The sequence below is a fragment of the Merops nubicus genome, unplaced genomic scaffold, assembly GCF_000691845.1.
Source record: "Merops nubicus isolate BGI_N331 unplaced genomic scaffold, ASM69184v1 scaffold4005, whole genome shotgun sequence".
In the NCBI taxonomy this organism is placed as follows: Eukaryota; Metazoa; Chordata; class Aves; order Coraciiformes; family Meropidae; genus Merops; species Merops nubicus.
In genome coordinates, this window is record NW_008608810.1 from 1 (window position 1) to 26,953 (window position 26,953).

At 35.8% G+C, this 26,953-nt stretch overlaps 1 protein-coding gene across 1 annotated transcript; it reads left to right on the forward strand.

The window, feature by feature from the left end:
* Positions 1 to 429: 429 nt before the first annotated feature.
* On the forward strand, positions 430 to 26,953 carry LOC103773007 (apoptotic protease-activating factor 1-like; the record flags this gene model as incomplete). The annotated part of the gene is made up of 23 exons (XM_008940358.1): positions 430 to 476; positions 2,573 to 2,691; positions 3,211 to 3,342; positions 3,763 to 4,001; positions 4,527 to 4,694; positions 5,515 to 5,646; positions 9,062 to 9,175; positions 9,737 to 9,915; positions 11,735 to 11,861; positions 13,923 to 14,048; positions 14,660 to 14,791; positions 16,597 to 16,722; positions 17,852 to 18,013; positions 18,289 to 18,417; positions 19,177 to 19,302; positions 19,484 to 19,603; positions 21,979 to 22,104; positions 22,437 to 22,562; positions 24,161 to 24,280; positions 24,603 to 24,728; positions 25,503 to 25,628; positions 26,071 to 26,217; positions 26,921 to 26,953. Coding segments are annotated over exons 1-23 (2,982 nt in total), but the record flags the coding sequence as incomplete, so codon positions are not given.

Here is a 26,953-nt window from a genome sequence, read left to right on the forward strand (position 1 = left end):
TGACTCTCACCCCATCCGCCCGCATTCGCGAAGGTCTAAACAGACAGGGGCCCAGCTCCAGGGAGAGTCAGGAGGTCTTCCCTGAACCAGGAAGCTCTGTGGAGTGCACTCCACAGACACTCCTGACTCCCTGCAAGTGGTCCCAGCTTTTATCCCCAAATGGGACACCTGACCTTTGTCAACTCATTGCGGGACCCCTGGGGCTCATTTCACTTATGGCTCTTCCTGCAGGGCTGGCCACACCCTGGGGGGAAGCTATAAGGCAAACTCACCACCTCTTTATGAAGGGCTGTGGGAATCACCCATATGTCAACCTTAATTTGGGGGCTTGGGGTTCAAACCCCAGCATTTCAATAGTATAACTGTTCTGTGTAAATGTTTGTTTTAAATGGGCTAACTTAAGGGACACATTGCAGTCTTGTCCTGGATATGAATATATTTAGCAGACAAATAAGGCTTTTGCTAATAAAATGTTAAACAGCTGTGCAGGAGTCACATTTGCTTGAAAAAGCATTAGTCACTGAATAATGAAAGTTGGGAACAAACAATTGGAGATGACACTTGTTCTAGTTTTCCATGTTCTCGTTATGTAGAATGCTTCACTGATGTTTGAGGTTCATACAGCAGCTCAAGGCTGTGTATCACTGCAGAAATTTTATTCTTTCCAGAGCACCTGTTGTCTTTTTAAAGGGTTTGATCTAGAGTTGTCAAAGTGAAGGCAGGTTTTCATGATATGCTCAATTACTGCCAAGAAACCTGTCGCTTTCAAACTTCAGGAAAAGTGACTGAATTTAATCAAGCAGGTTCTCCATCACTGCACAGCTTTTTTCATCTGTGAGCAATAATTTTTATTTGTTGAGGATTTCAATACTCCCTAGGAAAATCTGTACTGAATTAAACAGTCCTGTACCTGAGTTACATATCTCAAGAATAATACTCCAACCTTTTGACCTTTATAGATAACATAGAGTAGAAGAATACTGGCATTTTTGTGCAGGGAAAAAAACCCCATAATTTTCTTGTGAAGAAAAGATTGAGAAACAATGCCAGCTCCTCCACAAGAAATCTTTCATTTTTGTGGAAGTCTTGCATGAAAAGTGCAAACAAGATACTTTACACTGAAAGAGTTAAGTGGTATGTTAAGTATGTTAAGTGATTGTCTCCGTTTACACAGTTCTTGCTATTTTTTTTCATTAACAAACAAAGCAAAACTCTTCAATGCAGAAGAATTTTGATGTTTAATTCATTCACTACATCACAATCTCTTCTGAGTAGAAGGGAGTACTCTGCTATTTTCTTGTAAGGTGTATCCCTATGGCATCATAATCTGTTCCAGAAGATGGAAGCCACTCTATAAAGTGATCTTGGACCAAAAGATTGGGCAGACTTTGAAGTGTCAGATGAATTAAAAGCATAAAACCAGGCTGTAATTCATGCTGCCCAGCATATTTTAAAGTGTGAAAGTACCACAAAATTAGTAATTTATGGCTATGATAGTATTCTTGTAAATCCTCTGAATTATCAAAAAAGTTGTTAATAACGGAATTGTATAAAAATGAAATATGGGAACCCAAGACTTATATGCAACTTTTAAAAGTGTTATATATTGTGTATGAACTTATTTGTGAAGGATAAAATTCTTATTTATAAGTATTGACAGCATAAACGTCTTTTAGCTAAAGAAAAATGTGGAAATCTTGGCATGCCTCAGTGGGAATGGGACAATTTAAGCAATGACTGATGTAGCTGAAAATTCCATCCCTTTAAAATTAAAAAAGGCAGTAAATGTAAACAATTTGTAGGATTTGGTTTCAGTAACTTTCTTTACCCCACAAAACACACAGAATGCAAATAACTGGTATTTCTTTTCATAAGTCTACTTGCCAGCCAGTCTTTTTGACTTCTTGCTCCCTTGGAACCATTCTTTTATAAACAGTCCTCAGTAACTTCTTTGGCAGATAGAGGCAAGTCTAAGGAAGAACACATGATTCTGGTGAAATTCCATGTTGTAACCTACAAATATGACTAGCCATAGGATTTGAATATGTAATCATTATAAAATGTTATGTAAGAAGAGTCTCATCATCCAAGACAATTCCTTCACAAGAGGATTAATTTCATATAGCTTTCTGAAGATAGAAGAACAAAACTGAAAACTCTTAAGTCAAACAGAAATTGAAATGGTTTCTCCTACAAGGCTTATCTCTAACCTGTGTCATGCAGAGTTATCTATTCCTATACAACCTTTTTCTTCACTTACAATATCTGATGACTTGAAAAACAGAGTAAATATATCTGTATTTCCCAGCATCTGCTAATGGAAATATTTATCAAAACTATTGTTTATGCTTCAGTTGTAGCTATAAAGCAATAAATAGTAAAAACTTTTTTTTTGAGATTGCATTCATCTCTCTTGCAGTGTTTAATGCCCTCTGAAGATATTTTATATATTAATATTAAAAAAAATATTCAGTGATACATTGTAAATTCTAAAAGTGTTCTTTCATTATTAAAATAAAATACTGTATTTTAGCTCTACTACTTGATCTGAAATCTGCAATATTTCTTCTTGCACTAGATCTCTTTTGATCCTGGACGATATTTGGGATTCCTGGGTATTAAAAGCATTTGATAATCAGTGTCAAGTTCTTATAACCAGCAGGGACAGGAGTGTAACAGATGCTGTGGCTGGTAAGGAAGTTTCCTCTCATGCAAGACAGATTGTGTATGTGTGTATATGTATGCAATTTGTTCTTGTGAACTTTTAAAATAATCTGATAGAATCTATGTCTATCAACTTGTGTACAAGTGGCAAAATTTTAGAATTCTGCTCTGTAAGACTTTATGCTCTTTGTGAAATAAATGTTATATATTATCCTGAAAGTTATCTGTCTAAATTGGAGAGTGCAGTGGTTCTCAATAGGATAAATTAATTTCTGACACTGTTGCTGTTAGATTATCTCTATGCTATGAAGCAGTCCTAATGCATTTGTAATTATTAGATTATTATAGTGTTGGTTTTTTTTTGTCTTTCCAGTGCAAATTTGATTCTGAAAAGTAGAATTTAGTCTTCTTAATACTACGCATATAAAATACTATACAAAATGTCATGAGCCGGATCCTTTGATCCAGATTTTGCCTTGAAAATACTGTACATTTCCATAGTATTTTTAACATTCTTAGCTTTTTTTTCCATGTTTCTATGTCTAGGCAACAAATACGAGGTTCATGTGCAAAGTGGACTAGCACATGAGAAGGGACTGGAGATTTTATCCCTGTTTGTGAATATGAAAATATCAGAACTGCCGGAACAAGCAAACTACCTTGTAAGGGAATGCAAAGGTATACCTGCTGCTCTTTAGCTTAACATTTACCACTAAGTCTATGTTTTGCTTCTAGGTTTTGGCTTAGAAATAGAGGGGGGAACATTCTTTAATGCTGTACATCTTAAGTAAAAAAAAAAAAAAGCGTTTATTAAATGCTTCCTGGTTTGTTTGTTTGTTTTTAAACTAAGTGGAAGTGTCTGATGTTGATTTTTGAGTAGTTTTGTTCAGCATATCTTCTCTTTTCCTCCCATTATGCTTAAATTTGGTGAGCCTGCAGATGTCTACGTGGATGACACGTTCTGTTTGTCTGTTCTCCACAGCTCAAGAATTTAATCAATGTGTTGGAAAAGTAACCTGATCTATTCAACCACTTGACTAAACTACTGGACTGGGTTCCTTGAAAACCTCTAAGATGAAATTAATCTTTTTCCTTCAGGTTCTCCTCTTGTGATATCCTTGATAGGTGCGTTGTTACGAGACTTCCCTGGCCGTTGGGAGTACTATCTGAAACAGCTGCAGAATAAGCAATTTAAAAGAATAAGAAAATCATCTTCTTATGATTATGAAGCCCTTGATGAAGCAATGTCCATAAGTGTTGAGCAACTGAATGACAATTATAAAGACTACTATAAAGACCTCTCTGTCCTCCCAAAAGATGTTAAAGTACCTACTAAGGTAATAACAGCAATGCAGAAATTAGTAATTTTTGGTGAGATACCAAAAATAACTTTAAAGAATTCCTAAAGTTTATAATTGTTGCATGTTACTTAATAGTAATTGCTAGATTGAGTAGGTCAGGTCCATTATTTTATCATGACTTTTGTTGTCAGTAGTGAAACTATAAGATTGTAACTGAATAAATGTATTCACGTTTAGCGTGCATTCTCCATATAGCTCTTTATTTAGATTGTAATTGAGTTCTCTGAAGGCTTAAAACTGTTGTGTAAAATCTGTCTCCCTTGAGAACAAGACACGATCACCATAAATCAACACAAATAGGCAAAAGGTGGCATAACTTACATTACCTGTCCTGTAGTTTGATATGGAAGAATTGGTATCTTACTGAATTTATTACCATTTGTAATATGTCAATATTTGTTAGTATGTGCTTTGTTGTCCGGTAATTGGTAGTTTTTGATAATCATACAGGTCACTACCCCTTCGTTCTGATTTTTTTTCTGTCTTATTGTGCGTCTTTAGGTTTTCTGTATTCTTTGGGATATGGAAACGGAAGAAGTTGAAGATCTGCTACAGGAATTTGTTAACAAATCACTGTTGTTCTGTGATCGTAACGGGAAGTCATTCCATTATTATTTGCATGATCTTCAACTTGACTTTCTTACAGAGAAGAATCGGAACCAGCTTCAGGTAGAGTATTGACTAATTACTTTGAACTTTATCCTTCAAAGCTGGGCGTTCTTCAGAAAATGTTCCTTTGTTAAGAGTAGCTGTGTGGAATAGGTCCACAATGCAGTGAAACTTCATGCTGACTAGTTAAAAATGTTCATTTTCGACTTGAAGCTGTGGAGGATTTCATGGTGGTTCCATTTAGATCTAAGAACCTGATCTGAGAGAAGACTATATCCATTATTTCTGTGTCAGAGATGTTTATGGAAGGAGATGGAATGTTCCACTGATGATTTCAAAGGCATCAAGACTCTACTAGAATAGGAAGTTCCCTCTTTAATGCAGAGAAGTGCTTTTTATTCCTTTAGTTCAGTTTGAAGCAATACTTGCAGGGAGAGGATCTATAAGTTTGGCCCAGTAAACTTATCAGTTCTGAAGGACAGGGCAGAAAGAGTAGATATGAAGAAAATGCAAGTTCTTAGGCTTGCTTAAGATCTACATATGCAAGGGTCTTTTTTTGTTTGCTATCCACATTTAATGTGAAAAGTGATTTGATAGCTGTTTACCACCTAAACACAAAGGTGAACAGCTTGCTCTTCTGTCTTTTAATATCCAGAGAATGTTTCTGGAGAAGTCTTAAGCAGTAAACTAGGTTAAGTGTGAAGTTTTGGAAGGTAAGCTTTTCTTTTTTTGTTTGTTGATGTACTATGATGGAAGAAAAAAAAAAAATTTTGCAATATTATGTACAATATATTAGTAATAATTACAATTCCTCAGTGCTGAAACCAATCCATACCTTGGTATAGTACTAACTGAAGGTGTGTTTTGGTTCATGTTACAGGAGCTACATAAGAACATAGTAAATCAGTACAAGAAATACTACAAGCTTAATACGCCTGTTCCCTCTCAAGAGGATTGCATGTACTGGTATAACTTCCTAGCATATCACATGGCTGGTGCCAACATGCAGAAGGTGAGTTCTGACTAGTGTCCTCTGTCTCCCTTCTTGATCTACCCTTGCCTAGCCTTTCCCACAACTTTTTCACACCTGAACCTCTTTCTCCCAGGCTTTTGTTCAGATAGGTAAACACTCAACTATAGAGTCCTTTATGGGCTCCACTGATAATCACTGTCTGGTAGGAAAACTACTTTATTTCTACCCTTTGTGTCTTGTCCTTTCAACTAGTTCTTGAAAAGATTTATCACTTTGTATCATAATAGCGTGTGGTTTTTTTTTTTTCCTTTTTAAGAAGCTTTGATAAGAAATCTTCTGTAAACGTTTTTGAAAACCTGGGCTTGCTTTGTTGTATGATAATACAAGTGAATTAGTTTCTTCAGAGAATTTCATTAGTTCAGTAACTTTTTTTTCTGCAGGAGCCTTGTTAGTTTTTTCCTCTTATGTCATACTGATTTGTGTGTAAAAGTTTATTCTCTGTATTACCAGATTTCAACAGCCACCAAAAATCTAGCAAGAGTTAGATGGGCAAATATGTTGTTCCTAGAATTGCCTTGGCACCTTTAGAAATTTGCTGTTGTTTTTGCTGCTTTACTCTTCTTTAGGTACTGAGCTAGTATAAGATGCAAATCATCCAGGAAGAGTAACACTTCAGCAGTTTCATTTGAATATCTTTGGAAGTCTAGCCTTGAAAAGCATTTGGTCTTGGTTGCTAATCACTTTATTTCACATACACTCAATTCTTTTAAGTTGAACCTCTTTTGAGATGGTTTGTGATATAAAATACACTTTGTCTACTTAGGTATTACTTCATAATTACTGTGGGCTACAGATTTTTTTTTATTAATTTCAATGTATTGGGAAAACATTTTTATTATTAGTCTCTCTACATTTTGTAGAATTAGCTTCTCAGAGTTCTTTAGCCTGTCTCATTATGACTGTATGCTTCCCAGAGTTTACACTCTTTATACTACTTATTTCTCATTATTTGCACACGATTTCCATTTGTTGGGAGGCTAATAAAGATGGGAGGTATTATTTTCCTTTGTCTAACCATGGTAGTCTTTTAAACCTTGCAATATTTACTGATTTTAATTTGGAATTCACTTTGAAACTGTGCTGTGTTTTCTCTAAGCAGCTTTTCTGATCCCGGCAAGTATGTTGTTTGGTTTTTTTTTTAACAAGAAGGGCTTTTTAAGTATGTTAGTAGCAAGAGGGGGTCTAAAGAAAACATTGGATGGATATTTGTTGAAGATGGTCATCTGACTAATAGAGATAAAGAAAAAGTAGAAGCATTCAGTGCTTTTTTTGCCTCAGTCTTTAATAATAATGACAGACCTTGGGTTGCCTAGTTCCCCAAGTCAGAGAACCACAAGCATGGGAGGAACAGTGATTTTTCCATTGTCCATGGACAATGACATTGTAAGGGACTAGCTGTATCAGCTGAATGTTCACAAGTCCATGGGGCCTGGTGGGATTCATCCCAGAGCACTGAAGGAGCTAGCAGCTGTCATGGCAGGACCCCTCTCGATCATATGCTGAAGGTCTTGGGAGTCTGAGGAGGTCCCTGCTGACTGGAAACTAGCTGACATTATTTCAATCCACAAAAAGGGTGTGAGAGAAGACCCAGGAAGCCACAGACCTATTAGTCTAACCTCAGTTCCTGGAAAAATTATGAATATTGTAGTGCCTACTGCTGAAAGGCATTTAAAGGCCAATGCAGTCATCAGGCACAGTCGAAGACAGGTTCACAAAGGGAAAGTCCTCTCTATCTAATCTGATATCCTTCTAAGATAAGGTCACCTGCCTAGTGGATGAAGGGAAGGCAATGGATGTCATTTTTTGGTAGCTTTTTGTAGTACTGTCCCTCACAGCATCCTTCTGGACAAGTTGTCCAGCTGTGAGATGAGCAGGTACACGATGTGCAAATGAAGAACCAGCTGGAAGGCAGGGCTCAAAGGGTTGTAGTGGATGGGGCTACAGCTGGCTGGTTACTGGTCACCAGCAGTGTTCCTCAGGCTTCAATTCTAGGGATAGTCTTGTTCAATATATTCATCGATTATTTGGATGCAGGAGTTGAATGCACCATTAGCAAGTTTGCTGATGATACCAGGCTGGGAGATGTTGTTGACTCTCTTGAGAGACAAAAGGCCTTGCAGAAGCATCTAGATAGATTTTGAGCATTGGACAATGATTAATAGGATGAAATTTAACAAGTCCAAATGCCAGATTCTGCACCTATGACAGAGTGACGCTGGGCACAAGTATAAATTGGGAGAGTGGCTGGAGAGCAGCCCTGCAAAAAAGGATCTGGGGGTGTTGGGTGATAACAGGCTCAACATGAGTCAGCAGTTGAGAGGGCAAACCACATCCTGGGGGGCATCAAACACAGCATGACCAGCTCATCAAGAGAGGGGATTATGCCACTGTGTTCAGTTCTGATGTGGCCTCACCTAGAATACTGTCTGCAGGCCTGGGCCCCACAATTTAAGAAGTATATGAAGGTCTTTGAATGTGTGCAGAGAAGAGCAGATAAGCTGGTGAGAGGGCTGAAAGGAATCTCCTGTGAGGACAGGCTGAGGACTTTGGGCATGCCTAGTTTGGAGAGAAGGAATCTGAGGGGCTACCTCATTGCTCTCTACAGCTTCCTGAGGGTGGGGAAAGGGAGAAGGGAGGTGCCAATCTCTTCTTCCTGGTATCCAGCGATAGGATGCATGAGAATGGTGCAAAGCTGTGCCAGGGCAGGTTTAGACTGGAAATTAGCAAGTGGTCAAGCACTGATACAGGATTCCTAGAGAGGTGTTTGATGTCCCAAGCCTGTCAGTGTTTGAGGCATTTGGACAATGTCCCTAATAACATGCTTTAGCTTTTGGTCAGCCCTGAAGTGGTCAAGCAGTTGGACTAGATGGTCTTTGTAGGTCTCTTCCTACTGAAAGATTACAGTCCACTCTAATAATTCTGTTTGCAGCTTCTGATTGCATTGATTAAGTAGCATTTTCATTTTTAAGTTAGATGCAACTGTAACAGATTTTTTGCTTTCCTTCAAATTCAGTATCTCTTGGGAAGAACAACTGATCGCTACTAGCAGACTGATCTTTGCTAGACTGGACTAGGAGAAGCTTTTTCAGAGTTGTATCTTGACCTAGGTCTTGTGTGCTACCTAAGCCAAGATTTGCTTTGTACCCCTGTGCATTCTCTGACTGACTGATTGACAGAGTAGTCCTTGGCATTAAAATAACAAGCTGAGCCTTCTACACCCAGAATTTTCATACCTGATCAAGTAAGATGCAGGACACAAGAAACTGCTTAAGTTTCTAACTAGAGACAGTTGTACTGAGTCATGTTAAATACCTACTGTATTTCCTGTGCTTTTTCCCCTTAAGTATATTCTGTTACGAAGCATACTCTGAATTGAAATTTATATTTCTTGTAGGAACTCCGTGATCTTATGTTTTCTTTAGATTGGATTAAAGCTAAAACAGAATTGGTAGGGCCTGCTCATCTGATTCATGAATATGTAGAATACAGTTCAATCCTGGATCAAAAGGTATGGTACTGAAAGGTAAATGATCTGTCTGTTCCAAATGTATTTTTCTACTTTGCAGTTGCGTTTTGTTGGATATATGTGTATATGAGAGATGTATAGAAAGCTTAAAAAAATGAAACGTAAGAACAATACCAAATTAACTTGGAGAAGAGAGAAATGAAGAAATCTTAGTACTGGGTTTTAGTTTTAACTTCAATGTGCAATTAAGTAATTGACCATACAACTCCCTAGTTAAGGTGAGCAGCAGTACCTAATATGCTCCACTTTTGAGGAGGTGTAGAATTTTGGTTTTCACTTGGAAAAGTCTTGCTGATATTTCACTTCAACTGCTTATTGAGTAAATTACTGGTAGAAATATCCTGATTTGAAAAATAAGGATAGTAATGTTTCCTGAACAGGGGTATGAGGTATTTCAGTTTAGCATATGTACTTACTAATAGAAAAATATAAGTAAGTGCTTCTGTAAGGATATTAGCTGTATATAAAACTACAAAAAGCAAAGGGCTCTTAGGAATTAAATCCACTTTCTATGTTACCAAATATTATCTGGTCTGTCCATAGGATAGCACAGTACGTGAGAACTTCCAGGAATTTCTGTCTTTAAATGGGCACCTACTTGGAAGGCAACCGTTTCCTGACATTATACAGCTGGGTCTCTGCCAGCCAGAGACATCAGAGGTGTATCAACAAGCCAAGCTACATGCCCAAAGAGAAACAGGAACATTGTATTTGGAGTGGATGTAAGTAGCTGCAGTCTGTATGCTGGTATGCTGATCCCTTGATACGAAGAAATCATTTAAAGTACAAAAAAATGCAATGTATGGCTAATATAAAGACCTTTTTAAGAACTGCTGTCCTTTTTTTTCTGGGGAAAGAAAGCAAAATGATTCTCAAGAACTTGTGGGAGGAGGGGAACTATGGGTGTGTAAGGCCATAAATTAGTAGTAATTACACAGAAATAGAGGAATATGATTACTTCTGTACTCAGTGATTGTTCCTTTTAAATAACTATACAAAGATGAAAATAAGATACTTTAAAATGTCTCTAAATACTTTTGCTTAAAATTGAAATTGTAGTACTGGGTATGTTACAGTATGGTTTTATGTTTTCTAATAAAACGTACACTTTAAAAAGGAGAGCATTTGTGTCAACTTGCAAAGTTTTTGAAAGTAGTGAAATGGGAAATGCTAAAAGACTATGTAATCTGTATCCAATCTTGAAATTTCTCCTATTTTTATGTTTTTTTCCTGTTTTCATGTTTTTGGAAGTTGTTTAAAGAAAAAGTATACATATCTAAACATTTTCCAACATAGTTCAGTAATCATCTGACTATGTAACCGTCTCTGTTAGGTTCTTCTGGTTTATGTTCCTGTTCTGATGCCTACAGTACTTGGTGGTTACAAAAAACAATTAGTCTGTCAGGGTAATAACCAGACAAGTCAATCCAGGCATACTTGAATTCAGGTTTTTCTTTGAACGTCTAGTTATTTGATTTTGCAAAGCTAACAGAATTCTAACAAAAAAAATGCTTGGAAGTTGCTCAGTTCAGAAGAGTTGATCTCCACGTAGTTCAGGGCTTTCACCTTGGATGTGGGAGGCTTGTGCTGAAGAACATGGCTGAAATCAACAGAACAGAAACAGATGGTTTTGTCTTCCATCCAAGGGCAAGGTTCTAAAAATGGTTTGTAGGATATATGGGTGAATACACTACCCTCTTGACCAGCCATTTTAGCTATATTAAAATAATAAAAAAAAAAAGTTAGACGAGTCAGTGTCTTGCAATGAAAAATCACTTTAACCATTATTTAAATTATAAGCCTGATGATTAAAATTGCTAATGATAAGAAATTGAAATACATTGATTCATTTTGACTCTAGAAAATAGAGTCTAGAGTCTGTTCATCACCAAAAATAATTTTATTACAGTGACAGGTTTCTGTATTAAGATCTGTCTAAATAGGATGCTTGTTTGCTACTAATTCTAGGTTTATATTAGTGTGGGGCAAGAGTTATCTAAGTTGTTAGAATCTATACTTGATCTCTCATTGAAATACTAGATTTTATTTAAATATCTGCTGACAAAACTTGAGTCACTGCTGTGAATACTCAGTAAATTTACTGAGATCTAAACAAATTTACAGATGTTTCTGATAAGTTTGAAAAGGAACCTGCAGGAGAAGAATTCTTAGGAAGAAAACTTATATTTGGAAATAGCACATATCAGATCATAAAAATGTCATTAGGAAGACTGCGTCTTGCAGCGCAACAGCTTTACCTGTAAAGTAGTGTGTTCATTCCTTGTGCACATCTTATCTTTCTGAATCTTTAAGCTGCAACTATTGGAGGGCAATAAAAACTGAGTCAGTATTAGAATTTGTGTTTCCCTTATTACTTCAGCATAAAGGCAGAGAGGTAAAGTGTAGCAGGTTGGTTGGTTTGTTATAAAGCTTGTTATTAAAGATGTGTGAAAAAAGTATTATTTTCCTAAAGAGGATATTGAATAATAAAAAGGCACTAGGAAATCTTACTCATCTGAAATCAACTATCATATCCTGCAGAAATAAAAAATCCTTGAAAAACCTCTACCGTCTGGTTGTTCGTCCCCATAAAGATGCAGTTTACCATGCCTGCTTTTCTAAGGATACACAAAGAATAGCGTCATGTGGAGCTGATAAAACACTTCAGGTAAGAAAACTATGCTGAGTGAAAAGAGATGTTGTGTACGGTTTTGATAACATTTGTTAACAGTCCTGTCACTTTTCTTTTGCCGTTATGTGGAGCTATTAGGGATCTAGAACATACTGGACACAGACGATTGACAGGGATGTATTGCTTAAACATCAAGTTGCATGTTTTAGAGTAGTAAGCATTTGTTTAGAATAGTAAACTTTATCTTCAAGTGTGAAAGCTAAACTGTGATTTCAGGGTTTATACTCCAGCCATTGTAATACGGGAATGTGAGACGCCTTTTAGTGATATGGAAAAGCTCACAGCCTAAGTAATGCAACTCTGCATGTTTCATTGCTTGCAAAAAATGTTTCCAGTCACAGTAGACCTTCTACAGAGCTGGGAAACAGTAGGACATTTAGTTACCAGCTTCACTATTTCTGTGGGATGATAATACACATTATGCTACTTTGGTGCTTAATTAGTGAATTGTCTTATGCAAAAGGAATAAGTCCAAAGAGAAAAATGAACCCCTGAAGCTGAGGAAAGCATTAGATTGGAAACAGGCCCAAAGTGCTTAGAAAATGGATTAGGGGAGACAGAGAGAAGAGTGACTAATACAAATTTGCCAGCAGTCTGCCTGGAGGGGAGCCAGCCAGCTCTCAAGAAAACTAGCAGTCAGCCAGCCAGTAACCTGGTAAAGTATCCATATTCCAGACAGCCAAAGGTAAGGGAGAAGAGCAACTTTTCTGCAAGCCTTTGGTATTGTTTTGGATGCTTGATAAGTTGAGTACTCAAGTGATAATATTAGTGGTGCTTAGCTGCTGTTCTTTTGGCTACTCCATGTGCTGTTATTGTGCTTTTATTTATTTATTTGCTGGCTTGTACAGTGTTATGATCATGGCATCCACATAAGGAGATGCCTGGTAGATGTACTCATGCTGTGCTGAAGTTACTGTGCTGGGCTTCTGTGCTTAATGGCTTCATTAATGAGACTGCAGATTGCTTCTTTTTTTTTTAATTTTCCACTCAAAAATGTAAAACGTGTGGATTGTGATTGCATTTAAACTCAACTTTTGTTGAAGAAGTAATAGAGAAATTGGCAATAATCATTTTTTATTGTTTAACTTTGAACTTACTCTTTATTTTTTAATAGCCTGAGCTTTTCAGTTTGAAGGCTACTTCTACTGTTTCTGTAAAAAAAAAAAAAATTAAAAAATTGCTAGATTAAGAATAGATACTGTGAAGAATAGAATTCCTGTTACTTCAGTATTTATGTTCTTTTCTGAACAAATAGCAATCATTTAATTGTTATTGATATTTCCATTCAATTAAAAAATAAATGGAAAAGCAGGGACTTCACAACTATAGTATCCTGAGTGCTGCTGTGAAGAACACCTTGTAATGTTTTAATAATCAAGGGTATGTAACTTGAGGAGGAAAGGGAGACCTGTTTTGTTGTCTCTTTTTTTTTTTTCCCCATGATTGTAAAGTTAAATCCTAGAATTTTGGGAAACTGATTAATATGTGACACTTTTCCCTAGGTGTCCTTTGATTAGGTATGACTAGCTCAAGACTGACACTTATGTCATCATGTACCATCTTTCACTACTTTTTTCTTGTTTATTCACCAAATCATCAATTGCTGCTGAAATTCTTACTTTCCACAGAAAGTTATCAGATATATATATATAAACCTCAAATTCATAGTTTTAAGAATAGTTCAGATTTGGTTAATAGATAGTGTTTTGCAGTTACTATTAAAAAATGTTGACAAATGGTATGGATTTAGGCTTAAGGTAGTGAAGGTAGAAAAAGTCATTAATGAAACATACAGATGTCTTTGTAAAAATTAGTCTTAGTTATTTCTCTCCCTAACAATTTTATGTCATCCTTAACAAAATTGAATCTCAAATTAAATATCTTTTATTATGTTAATTTCCCTGGAATGATAAGTACATCTAAAAATAAACCAATTTTATCAACAGATTGTATCAAGAGAGTTACTTGAGAGAAAATAAACTTATATTTCTGTTTTCAAATTGTATGTGAGCTACAAGATTTTATTGTTTGTTTTAGGTGTTCAAAGCAGAAAGTGGAGAGAGGCTCCTGGAGATAAGTGCCCACGATGATGAAGTCCTTTGTTGCACTTTCTCGGCAGATGGTGAATTTGTAGCGACTTGTTCAGCTGATAAGAAAGTGAAGGTAAAGAACTAGAGAGCAGACAATTTTTTTTCAAATTGGTAATTCTAATTTCAGTTTTAACCAACTCAGGCAGAGCAGATTCTTAAGACAAAAGATCTATTTAATTGTCTTAAATCTTATGTGGATAATTCACTACTTAAGAAACAGACAAACAGAAGAGCCATGCTTTTACATAACATAAATAATTCTTAGAGAACTACCACTTATTTTACTTATCTTATCAGAAAGATCTTTTTAAGTAGAACATAACGTGTGAGTCCAAGCCTATCCATAACATGAAATTAACGTATCCATAGGTGTTTTGTTGGTTTTTTTTTCTTTCCTGTTACATGCACATCGTTTTGAATTTTTAATTCCTGAGTATTATAGCAAGACCTTGGTGAAATTCCAGTATTCATCAGATTCTAATCTGAATTACGACCTTTCCCTTCATAATTTCTTGTTTCTAGTTGCAAATATGTATACTTTACCTTTATCTTCGAAACATTTTAAGGTGCTCTTAAGAATATTTTAGGGCTTTATCTGTATTGCAGCACAGTTTACAGATTTTTAAAAATTAAGTATTTTAAAATATATTTAAAAGTCTTTTTTCATGCTTCAATTCTCTCTAGATTTGGAATTCAAGAACAGGCCAGTGTAGGTGTGTGTATGAAGAACATGGTGAGCAGGTCAATTGCTGCCAGTTCAATAACAGAAGTGGTCAGTATCTTTTAGCTACCTGCTCAAATGACACTTTCATCAAAGTAAGTGGAAAAGATTGATATTATTCTCATGCTGCTTATCATAACAGAATAATTATTGATGTATAAATATTTTTAAGCAGTATAAATTAAGGATTTTTTGAATCAACCTGGTAGAGGAGAGATGGCAAGAGGTTAAGAGTACTGACTGCAGCTCTCTAATCAGATTTCAGTATGGCAGAATAGGAGTGTTTATGCTCAGTAAAAGAGAATGGGCAAGTCCTTTGTTGGTGGGGCATGATGGTGAGGGATTTGACAAGACTTTTGGAGGATGGTATGGGAATGAGATAGTATGGGAGTGAAATACCTGTTTAACACCAGCTTAATAAAACCGAAGGCAGAAATTTAGGATTTAAAACATTAATGATGTAAAAAACCTGAATGCTGAAAGATTTATTTTTTTTTTTTAAAAAAGATATGATGGAAGTATAGCAGGTACATGTTTTGGTTACATTGTATTGTTGCATTGTAAAGAAATGAATGTGAATGCCAACAAAATAACAGTAATTGAAGCAAGAGGTTTCTCAGGTTAACCAGCTAGCACTGTTCAGACTGGGAGGCAGGTATGTATATGCAGAAAGAGCAGAAACCAGGCAACTGAAGTCTGCATCTGAGGGAAGGTGGAAACCGAAAGAATCAAATAAGACCTAAACTATGACAATTGAGTGCAATTTCATAGTACAGCTAAGCAAATCATATAGTTAACTGGCACTGAAGATGTTTTGGCTGTATACTCTTGCCTTTGTTGCAGTGCATGTTACTCTGAAGTGGTAGCCTGCAGGGAGCCAACTCAGCAAAGAGGGATTGGTTTTGGTTTTTGCTCGTTAAATTTCCTGTAGTGGCTCAATTGCTTAGTTCCAGAGCAGGAGTTGGGAGTGGTGCAAGTTGTTGTCTACTCCCAAAGAGCAATTGTAATGTGAAGTCTCCTCTGAAGAGTTCTTGCAAGAGTTTGTTGTAAACTGGAGGCAAAATACAGTTACAATCTGATGTCAGAGTGGAAAGAGGAGACTTTCGTGCTGAATTCCAGGAGATGCATTTTCTGTCTGGGACTGACACATTGGAACAGAAAGATTTAGAAGGCACATGTTAAAAATTTTTATACTGGAAGTGTGGTTAAGATTTGAAGCAGTTTTACACTTTCATGAGTAACAACAGAACTGAAGTATGCATTTTTTTTTTCAGATAGCATTGTACAAGTGACTGTTCTTGTTTTGAGATCTTGGATATTCAAATGCATGATTTTAAATAAATATTATTTAGGAGAAGAGGAAGAAATTTGGAAATGGAGAATGGAAGTGTGGGCCATAGGCTTGGAAAACAGTGTGTGTGAGAGGGATGGGGCAGAGGAGCCCTAAACAAAAAAACATATGGGATGTTCTTTTAACTTTGTTAGTATGGATATGGCAAGATTAATATTCAGACTGTCCATGACTATCCTGGAAATTTAATTTATTATGTGTAAGGTTCATAATTCTGAACTTCTGTTGAAAGGGAGAGGGGCAAGAGGAAGCTTCTTCCTCAGTCTGAGGAAACTTCCAGTAAATTTGTGCTGTTCAAGTGCTTTGTTTGCACTGTACGGAAATATTAACTAGTTCTGTGTAATTCTGCTGTTAGTTTTCATGCACGTTAGCAGATGGAAGTGAATTGTGGGGTAGCCCAGGGCATAACGTTAAGGCTGTGAGCATGTGGGTAAAACTAAGAAAAGAAATAATTGAGGTTTTGATTTCCAGTGCATGATTTGAGAAGAGCATGAACAACCTGTCTTTGCATAATTCATGAATATAATTATATGTTTATTTCTTGTGCAGCTTTGGGATTTGAATGAAAACCGTTGTAGAAACACAATGATAGGTCATGAAAATTCCGTCAATCACTGTAGATTTTCACCAAACGATGAATGTGTTGCTAGCTGCTCAACAGATGGAACAGTAAAGGTACACAATGTATTTTTAAATCAAGTGTTTGTTTTGGTGATTTGTTTTTTTAAATAAAATGCAAAATATGTATAAGAAAACTTTGTGTATGCATGATCAGCTTTAGTGAATTGAATACTGAAACATTGATTATGGGTCACATTTTTAATGCAAGATTTTTGAAATAGCTTGTCTAGTACCAGGAAAAAAAGTTGGATGTCTGTAGTTGCAAATAAAGCCTTTCTCATTGTGAAACCTTTATTTTTCACCATCTTTTTTTGTTGTTCTTGGTTTTTTTCATGTACTCTGTTAAGGAAACTTGAGGGAAGAGTGAAACTTGTTTAAAACAAAACAAAAAAAACAATCCAAAATTGAAATTTTTAGGTTAATTGAAAAATCTCATATCTGAAAACAAATCATCAGTACACATAAAAATTCAAAGCAATTTCTGTGTGCCATTTTTCATATATGCACTAGAAGATAATTAAGATGTTTATGTATTTTTCCTCAGAGTGTAAGTATTAGTTTTATTGCCTTTGGTTGCAGCAGAACTACGCTATTTCACAATTGCTATTTTTAAAACACTATTATCTTTCTGTAGAGTTGCTAAATGAGGAGAGAAGAGTTGCTGCAGCTGTTGTCATTCAGAAGGAAAATTGTGGTGCAGGCAACAGAAATGTTCAGTAGATTTTTGGCAGGTTGCTCAATGAAATTAAGGTGTAAAGCTAGATGTATAACAGATTTCTCATGGTGAGTGGCCTTTTCATAGTGTTGCAGAGCAGATATTTTTTATTAAGCAGAAGTTGAGGCAGCATTGTAGCTGGAATGATATGAGAAAAAAACCCAGGGAGCAAGTTCTACTGTAGTATAATCCTCTTTTTTTGGTGTGGGTTATTTTTTTGTGGTGTTGGGTTTTGGTGGGTGGGTTTCTGTGGTTGGTTGGTTGTTTTTTTTCCTTTAAACTGTCTGGGCTTGTGAATATTCTAATGCTATTTCTTGACCAGGGAAAGTAACAAAAGCTTTTTTTCTATTCTACCCACAACTCTCTTCTTTCCTAGAAGTCCCTAGGAGTTAACACTCCCCTGTTGCATTCTGTATCCACATCAGAAAAAAAAAAGTGTTTGTATATTTGCTTTGCTTTTTATTGCAGCTTTGGGAATCACGCTCGGGAAATATACTGGAAAGTATTGAGATAAAGGATTTCTTCAAAAATGCAGATGAGCAACCAGATGATGTGGAGGTTTTAGTAAAGTGTTGCTCTTGGTCCAGAAATGGTGACATGATTTTGGTAGTAGCCAAAAACAAGCTTTTGGTGAGTACCATACTTGAATAATTTTCTGGAGGTAGTATATTACAATGTAGGTAGAAAATAGAAATGAAGATAAAATCCCAGGCCATTAAGATGATTCAGAAGTAAGGTGTATGGTTTCAAATGTGTGCAAAAGAAAAATATGTGGGCAATAAACTCATTGACTGAGATAAATTCCTTCTAAATTCAGGAATGTATGCTGTTGAGCATATAAGCTCTTTGTCTCTAGTTGAAATCATTCAAACTGAGTATTAACTGTTGTAATTGTGTGTTCACAGCTTTTTGATGTTAAAACATGTAATCTGTTATCACAAGTCGTCATAAGTCATCACAGTACAATCCAATACTGTGACTTTTGTCCTGGTGATGAGTTAGTAGCAGTTGCTTTGTCTCACTGTTCTGTTGAGGTAAGTGATCATCTTTACTACAGTATACCAGGAAAAACTGTTCATAATAGGAAATATTATATTTGCCTTAATAGTTTCTTGTATGCAGAGATAAACCAAATGTAGCTATTTTAGCAGGTTTTCAACATCTTTCATTCTTTTTAATTTTTACACACTTCTGAAATGTACAGTATCAATTGGAAAATAACATTTTAAAGTTATATGTTGGACAACAGAATTCATATTTATGACTAGTCCACTAAATTTATTTAAAGTTACTGTTGTTACTCTCAGGAGTATTGCATAACCCAAACCAAGCCCTCTCTCCTTCTATATGCTGATACAGAATGTGTCAGCTCACTAAAAAGGGGTGAAACAGCTAGAGTAACTTTGGGACTAGCATGGCTAGAGGGCTAGAGTAAGCCTGTACAAGTATTAGGTTTGGGGGGGTGTGTGGGTTGGTGTGGTTTGTTGTTGTTGTTTGGTTTGGTTTTTTTTTGCTTTGCAATTTAGGTGGTCAACTTGAACTTGTACTTTTTTATACAGTGAGTGATTTTTTTCATTTTTTTCCTTCCCTCATCTTTTAAAATTATAGCAGTCAAAGAGGCTGCTGATTCAATTTCCCTGACCATCAAAATGTGATAACCAGGCACAATTCTTGTCACCTCTGATTTCAGAATAAGAAGAAAGAAAATACTAGAAGAAATAGTAATTAATTCTTGTTTTGCACTGTTTTCTCTGTACATGAGTTTGAGGTTTTCTTTCATTTTTTTATTGTAGTTATGGAATATTAAATATTTGTCAAAAGTGGCGTATTGCAGGGGACACATGAGCTGGGTTCACTGTGTGACTTTTTCACCAGATGGATCTTTATTTCTGACATCATCTGATGACCAGACAATACGTGTAAGTTTGAATCACTCTAGTAATTGTACAACCTTTCCTAGTAAATAAAGATAGCATTTAAAAGTAAAAAAATCAATGCTTCTTGGAAGTTTATAAGACTTTGGTTTGCAGTTACTCTTTCTCAGCAGGTTTTATATCTTGTCCTTTAATAAAACTGATGAAATACTGTGTTCTTCAACAGATTTGGGAAACAAAGAAGGTGTGCAAGTCTTCTGATGCTGTGCTAAAAAGTGAACTTGATGTTGTATTTCACAATGGTGAAGTGCTGATTTTAGCAATTTACAATCAGAAGTGTTTACAAGTAAGCTATATTTCTCAATATATTCGTGCATTAAGTGTTACCTGCAAATCTCAGTATGACATGGGGGCAAGCACTGAAAGAACTGCTTGTTCATGACTTCCAACAGTTGAATCTGTAGCAGATTGCTTTTATTGTATGATAACATTTTTATATCTTGAAACTCTGCCTAGTTTAGTAAGCAAAAAATAAAGTTTAAGGGGAAATTTCCACACTGATGTTGAAACTGAATCTGGATGCAGAGGAACAAAACTGTTTTCTCTTTGTGACTGGGGAGGCTGTGGGTCCTCCAAGTGGCTTAGATGTACACAGCAATGTGTAATGTGTGCATAACATGTATGGAATGCATCAGTACTACTGTGTATTAGCTGAAGGAATCATCCCAAACTGGGGGAGTGAAAGGTGTGAGGCCAGGTCTGCTAACAGCTGTAGCAGTGCATGGGGTCTTTTATGTCCTAAAGAAAATATTAATAGTGGACACATTCTTATTACTATGGATCCACCTCGCCAAGTAGTAAGTATATCGATTTCCAAAAGTTATTTTTGGTTTTCATGACAGCAAATGAATGCACATGATTTTTTTTTTTTTAAATCATGATTCTCTTAATGCATCAAATAAAGTCAGTTGATAGGATTTTCTCTGAAGTGAAGGCAATGCAGTTCAGATCATGTTTCTACTTGATTGTAGCTGTTTAAAAGCAAAAACACTTTCATGTTTATTACAGAACACTGTAAAAATTGACATGTTAACCCACAAAATGGTCAGTGGCCATAAGGGTAGCTATTTCAGGTGTTTAGCATGCAGCAGCATCTGAATGGGAATGAACGTTTGTTCTGGACTATGAAAGCAGTGAATTCTTATTGCTGAATGTATAGGTAGGTGAATGTTGGAGCAGGTTCTGCTGCCCTGCACAGAGGGGCACTGGGCAAGTAATGTTTTTATGTAGGGTTGTGTCCCTTTAATGTGGCTAAAGGCAAACATGTAAGCTATGTAATCCTGGCTCATTGGCATGACCATTTCTGGTCCTAGAGATGCTCAGCTTTTACTGCTTCTACTGAAATGAGAGCTTTCTTTGCAGAAACTTTTCTTCTTGTTTGCCCTGTACTTCCTGTTTCTCTCTTCCTGATTATTTTCTGTCTACCTTCTTTCGTCTGTCCTGTCAACAAGTTAGCCATTTCTTACTTTACCTAAAAATCCTGTTAAAAAAAAACCTTAAGTGGAATAGTGGTGATATTTGAGTAGTGGGGAATGTAGATGTGGCAGTAGCTCCAATGGGAAGTATCTCCAGTGGGGCCTTGGAAATAAAAAGATTTCAGACTTTGAGCCAATAGAAAGCAATCAATGTTGAAACTAAAATATATGTGAACAAATAATATGTGAGAAAGGAGAAGTGGCATCTGTTGCTGTGAAGAGATAGAAGAAAGCACAGCAAATGGAGTTGTTCCTATTTATGTGTGAGGAGCAATTTAGGATGACTGCTAATTTTTAACCTTTGTGAATTGTAAAATCTGTAGCGACTGCTATGTAATGGTATAATGTCTATCTCACTTGAATTAGTAGGCCTGATCTGTTTGTTTATAGTTAGTACATTTCTGTTGTAACTTTACTTGAACTGTTTCCTAGAGAAAGATGGTGCTTAGATTTTCTGCCCTAAATACATATTCTGATGTCCTGTAGAGGTGCAGTCAGGAGAGAAGACTCTTAGAAAGATAACAGATTTTTCACCCTTGTACAAGAAGAGAAATTGACTGAAAAGACAAGTTGCAATTAAGCATATGTACTGTAATTTAACAATATATCTCTATCACATTTCTAAAAGTAGTTCTTCTTGCACCTGTGATGTTTTACCCATTGTAATTTGTAAATTTTCAGAAATGCAGTCTTAATCACCTTCTGATGTGCATTATGTTCATTTTTAAACACTTCACAGAGGTAGCTTTGTAAACTTAAACTTTGTAAATCATTCTATTCTAAAGATTCCTTAGAAGTTTGAAGTCACGCTTAGAGATGCACTTAAGTTATTTTATGCTCCATTTGGCATGAGCTGTGTAATCTGACTGGCAAGGTGAATTTGCGTGTGGAGCTTGCTATATGGCTTTTGAAATTTGTAAGTAGCATTTTAAGTTACTGTTTTCTGTAATCAGACAAATTTTAAAACACTTTCTAGTGCTGAGATGAGTTTCCTCTGCAAACTTGTCCCCTTCAGAGAGCATTCTATGAAAATAGTTACACTGACTTTCAAAGCAGTTGGTTTATGAAAGTAACTGATAATTCAAAGCTTGGTTCACTGTTCTCTTTATCATTCTTAGCTCTTTGTTATTTATTTAGTCTAAATTTTAAAATATTGTAGTAACTGAATTAAATTCCTATCGTGCAGCTTATCAGTGGAAATGAAGACAGTGTTATTATGCAGACAGCAGCTCAAGAATCCCCCATTTCCTGTTGTTGCTTAAGTGAAGACCTTAAATTGGCAGCTTTTGGACTGGAGAATGGAACAATAAAGGTATTAAACCCTAAATTTGATTTTTAAAATAGTAGGAAAATTTTCTTCTTGGTGCTTTTTCTTTTTAAAGAAATGTCATTTGAATGACTTGGTACAATAATAATCTTCAACATACTACTCTAAAGTTGTTACGTTTGAGTGATGCCTAAATGACAGTAATTTAAAGGTAGTGCTAATAACGTAGCTTTGAATTTTGTTTTACCAAGGACAAAGCTGATGTGAATTTTTATTTGTACAAGCTTGTGTTATTTAAAAAAGAATTTGCATGTTCTTTTCTCCCTTTTCCTCAAGTACATAAAATAAATAAGATTATTGCGTTCTCCATGGTACAGATATTACAGTTGTTGGATGGGAAAGTTCTGAAGTCTCAGGAGGCCTACAGGACTTCTGTGCAGCATTGTCAATTTACATCTGATTGTCAGATTCTCATTTCAAGTGCTCATGATTCAGTTATACAGGTTTGGAAAATATTTTTTTTTTAATTATGTTGTAACTTAAATTTTTTTAAAAAGATCTTTTATACTGTAGGTAAATGTAAACTCAGTAAATGACTACTGTGTTCTGTCTTGCTCCTTCTTGGTGCGTGGGACTATAGAAACTGTAGTTTCTGTTTATACTTTGTGATAGTGATTATTAGACAATTTCTGCTTTTAATGCTGTGGATGATAGAAAGGCACCAACTTCTTTTAAGATGGGTGAAAGAAACATTAATTTTCAATCCAGGTAACTCATCAGTTCTGGGTGCATATGTGAAGTGCTTGGGATGTGCTTCAGAACTGGCTATGTATATGGTAGGTCTGTCAGTGGGCTTGCTTACACTGAGAGAAAGAGATAAAAAGTCTCTGAGCAAACTAGTGTGTCTGCCTAGTCCAGTACACTGCTGAATACAGATACTAGATGGGAGTAGAATGGCTGCACCAGTGTAGTCTCAAATCAATAACCTCTGCCTCTCAGCAAGGTAGATTGGTTCTGGAGGAGTGTTCTGGTGTCTATGCTAACATTTTAGCTCACCACAGGGATGCCCTTTTGAAGTGAATGTCATGGTTGTTTATGCTTCCTGGCTTTAGTTGGCACTGCGTAGCAGTTGCAGGTGTGCTGACAGAACAGGATTCCTGAACTAGACTCCTATAGTACATGCTCCAGCTGATAATGAGCATTCGATCCACACAACCAAACTTGAGCTGATTTGAAGTAAAACCCCTAAAATGTATATGGGTGATGGTCCTTGGCACTGTTCTGCTCACCAAATCTGTTCCAGTATCAACTTGCTACCTACTTGCTATGTAACCTATGGCAGCATCCCAATTTGGTCTTTGTTTTGATCTGAAGGTAGCTCGAGTGCCATCACTGTCACCTAAGCAGCACGGGCATCTCCCCAGTTTCTTGGCTTAAGGTGGTTAGCTTTTCTTCTGGGTTCTCTGCTCCCTCTAGTGGACAGGGCCTCAGTTAAACCTCCCAGGACTGCCGTCTGAACGCCTCTCTTCTCTGCTGCAGAAACCCTATTAATTTAAAAATTATTAAATCATTGTCATTTAAATGAAATTGATGCTTAGCGGTTTCTGTAAAGCATTAAAAATAGAAGCGTCATTTCGTTATGCAAAAATGCAAAGCAAAATGGCATTTAATCAAAAGTATGATTTAAAAATATAAGAGAAAGTTAGGTATGGAAAATGGGAGGTCTGGTGGATGACAGAAGTCTGTTTGTTGCAACAGTCAAAGGTTTAAAACCCAAAACTTCTGGTCTGCCTAGAAAATTGTTGTCTTGCCTTTTCTTTTTAAATTGCCAGTGAATTTTAAGCATCAAATTAACTTTGAAAATCAGATTATGTGTGTATTATAGAGAACTCTCTCATAAGTTGACTTTTAAAGACTATGGCATCCTTAATCTTCAGCATGTCTGCTATGGATAATTTCATTATCTAATGTTTAATTAGTTGCCACCTGCTTAAAATCTTTTTATTTCTGTGACTTAAAAATCAATCATTTCATTCATTCTTCTTAACTTATGTTTGCCATTAAAATGTTTTCAGAAAAAGTATTCCATCTTTATGATTAGGTGTGGCATTGGCAGTTGAATGAATGTGTGTTTCTAAGAGGGCACAAGGAAGCAGTCAAGGATTTTAGACTTCTGGAAAATTCAGAACTTCTTTCTTGGTCATTTGATGGAACCGTTAAGGTAAATAAAAGGTGGTAAATTGACAAATTGCATAAAATACATTTTACTGTCTCATTTGATGTTTGGTATTTTGCGCACTTTGTGTTGAGGCACATTTTGTTGAATTGGTCCTAAAGTGTAAGCTGACTTTTTAGACACAATTTTGCTTTTTCTATTTCTAGTAAGATTTACACTCTAGTAACTATAACAGTAAGCATAACAAAGCGTTGGCCATATTAGAACTATGTGGCTGAGTTTTATTGCTTATATAGTGTTGTGTAAGATGTAGGTCTTTTCACCTTTTTATAGTGTAAATAACCTGTTTTTCCTGTATATTTGGTAGGTTTGGAATATCACTACTGGAAACACAGAAAAGGATTTTGCTTGCCATTTAGGTGCTGTTCTTTCCTGTGCTGTTTCACCTGATGGTAGTAAATTTTCATCTACCTCTGCTGACAAAACTGCAAAGGTTTGTTACGTTCTGTACACAGATAAAAATGATGCCTTGTCTGTCCTGAAATGCATACTATATTTTTTTATTGCGAGTTAACTAGTGATTATTTAAGATCTCCTGTTGTATTTCTAGTATTAAATTTCCTGTATCTGTGGACATGTTTCTAAAGCTGTTACAGTCACTCACGTTTAATCTTGGATATAACTTGAAGCTGTCCTGATGACTTCTGTACTGATGAAAAGCATGTTTAATGCACAAGTTTGTGCAGAACGCTCTGTTTAGTTCCCTATATTGATTTGTTAATAGCCTAACATTCTTAGCCTGGAAATGTAAGTTAAGAAAAATTTCTGAGACTTTCAGTGAAAGTTTTGTCCATAGCTTCTGGTATTTCTATTCACAAGCATGGTGCAAAAAGAAGTGAACTGTTTAATATCCTGAGCCTGCTTCATTAGATTCTTAAAGTGTCCCATTTTTTTTTTTTCAAATTGAGCTTTAAATTGATCAGTGAATACTTTTTCTATGAACACCTTTAAACTTTCTTATAAATGAATGTTTCATTAAATAGTATATTCCAAGGGGAAAAAAACGCTCTCAATTGGTTCAGTAGCTTGTAGCAAATGCATTTTTGTGTGATTCAAATAATAAAAACATAGTCAGTGTAGAATATGCATGTATGTGCATATATACAGAAAGTCTGACATAAATTTAAATGCTAATGTCTTTTTAGAAAGAACTCATAATTGGTTTTGAACTTACCTTTTTCACTCTTCTGTAATGTTTTCCATTTAGATATGGAGCTTTGAAAGTTCCTCTGTTCTTCATGAGCTGAAAGGTCATGAAGCCTGTGTGCGGTGCTGTACTTTCTCTCCCAATAACAAATTATTGGCCACTGGAGATGACAAAGGAGAAATAAGGGTATTGCTTTAACCTTGTTGTTTATAATTCAATTGATCGTAGGTTCACAGACAGAAGAGTCCTCATAGTCTGTGTTCTGCACATCTGCTTCATCAGCATTGTGGTGAACATTGAGAAGCTGAAAATAAAGTTTGCCACATGAGACGGTAGTTGGTAACCATATTGGTAGAATTATGTTCCGTGAATACTGAGGAACTGATTCACATCGTTTGCTAATAATTCTGCTGAAAATTGCATGTGTGATTTTATATATACACATATATAACATAGTTCTAAGAGAAGAATTAATTTTTTTTTTTATTATTCTGTCACTTGAAGTAGACTGCTTTATTTACAGGGCTTTTTTTCTCTTATAGAAAAATACATTTCAACTATCCTAACTTGAGATATTTTTTTTTTCCTCCATCAAGTTGACAGATATATAATCTTCCCTCTCTTTTAGATTTGGAACCTTTTAACAGGTGCATTACTTCACTACTGCTCCCCAGTTACTGTAGACGAAGGAGAACCAACACATGGTGGTTGGGTAACAGACCTCTCATTTTCTTCCGACAGTAAAATGCTTGTGTCATCTGGAGGCTATCTTAAGGTAAGCCTTGAAATAATAAAATATCCTAACATACCTAAGTAAATGGTAATACTCTGATAATTCTGAAGGAAAACGCAAACTGATTCAAAGAAACAAACCTGAAACATTTTACTTAACATAAAGCTGAATGTCTAGCACTTTTCACGTCTTTTCTTCTCAAATCTAAAAGCCCCCTGAAAAGGTCTTTTTTAAGAATTCAGCCTTGGAATTTGTTTTCAAACTCCATATATTCAATTTTTATTAGGTTCAGATTTTTATTAGCAACTTCCTTCATTAAAATCTTTAATATTAAAGCTCCTTGTCTTTTTTGTCTGCCTTAATAACCACTCAGTTTCAGCAACAATCGTGTTCTTTATAATGAGCAGGAGAATGCTCTATCAGACTTTTACTTTTTTTAAAGATACTAAGTTTTAAATTTGTTTGTAAATAGAAATTCGGAAACAATTGCAAATTATAATTTTGTGCATTGAAAGACACTCTAGAAGTAATGTTTGGAAGTGAGCATGTTGAAACTGAGGAAATCAGTCTTTTAGTTGGTCAGACATCTATGGGCCATGTGTTTTCTGGAAAGAGGAAGTGGTAGTCTTTCAGTCTGTGAATTGGTTCTTCATAATTATAAATTTCTCCTGAGTTTCTTTGGGTTTTTTTCCTTATGCCGTAGCTAATACATGTTAGTAGAAACTTTTTGTATGTGAAATGACAGGTTGTGGAGTTCCGATCTCACAGAGACCTGGAG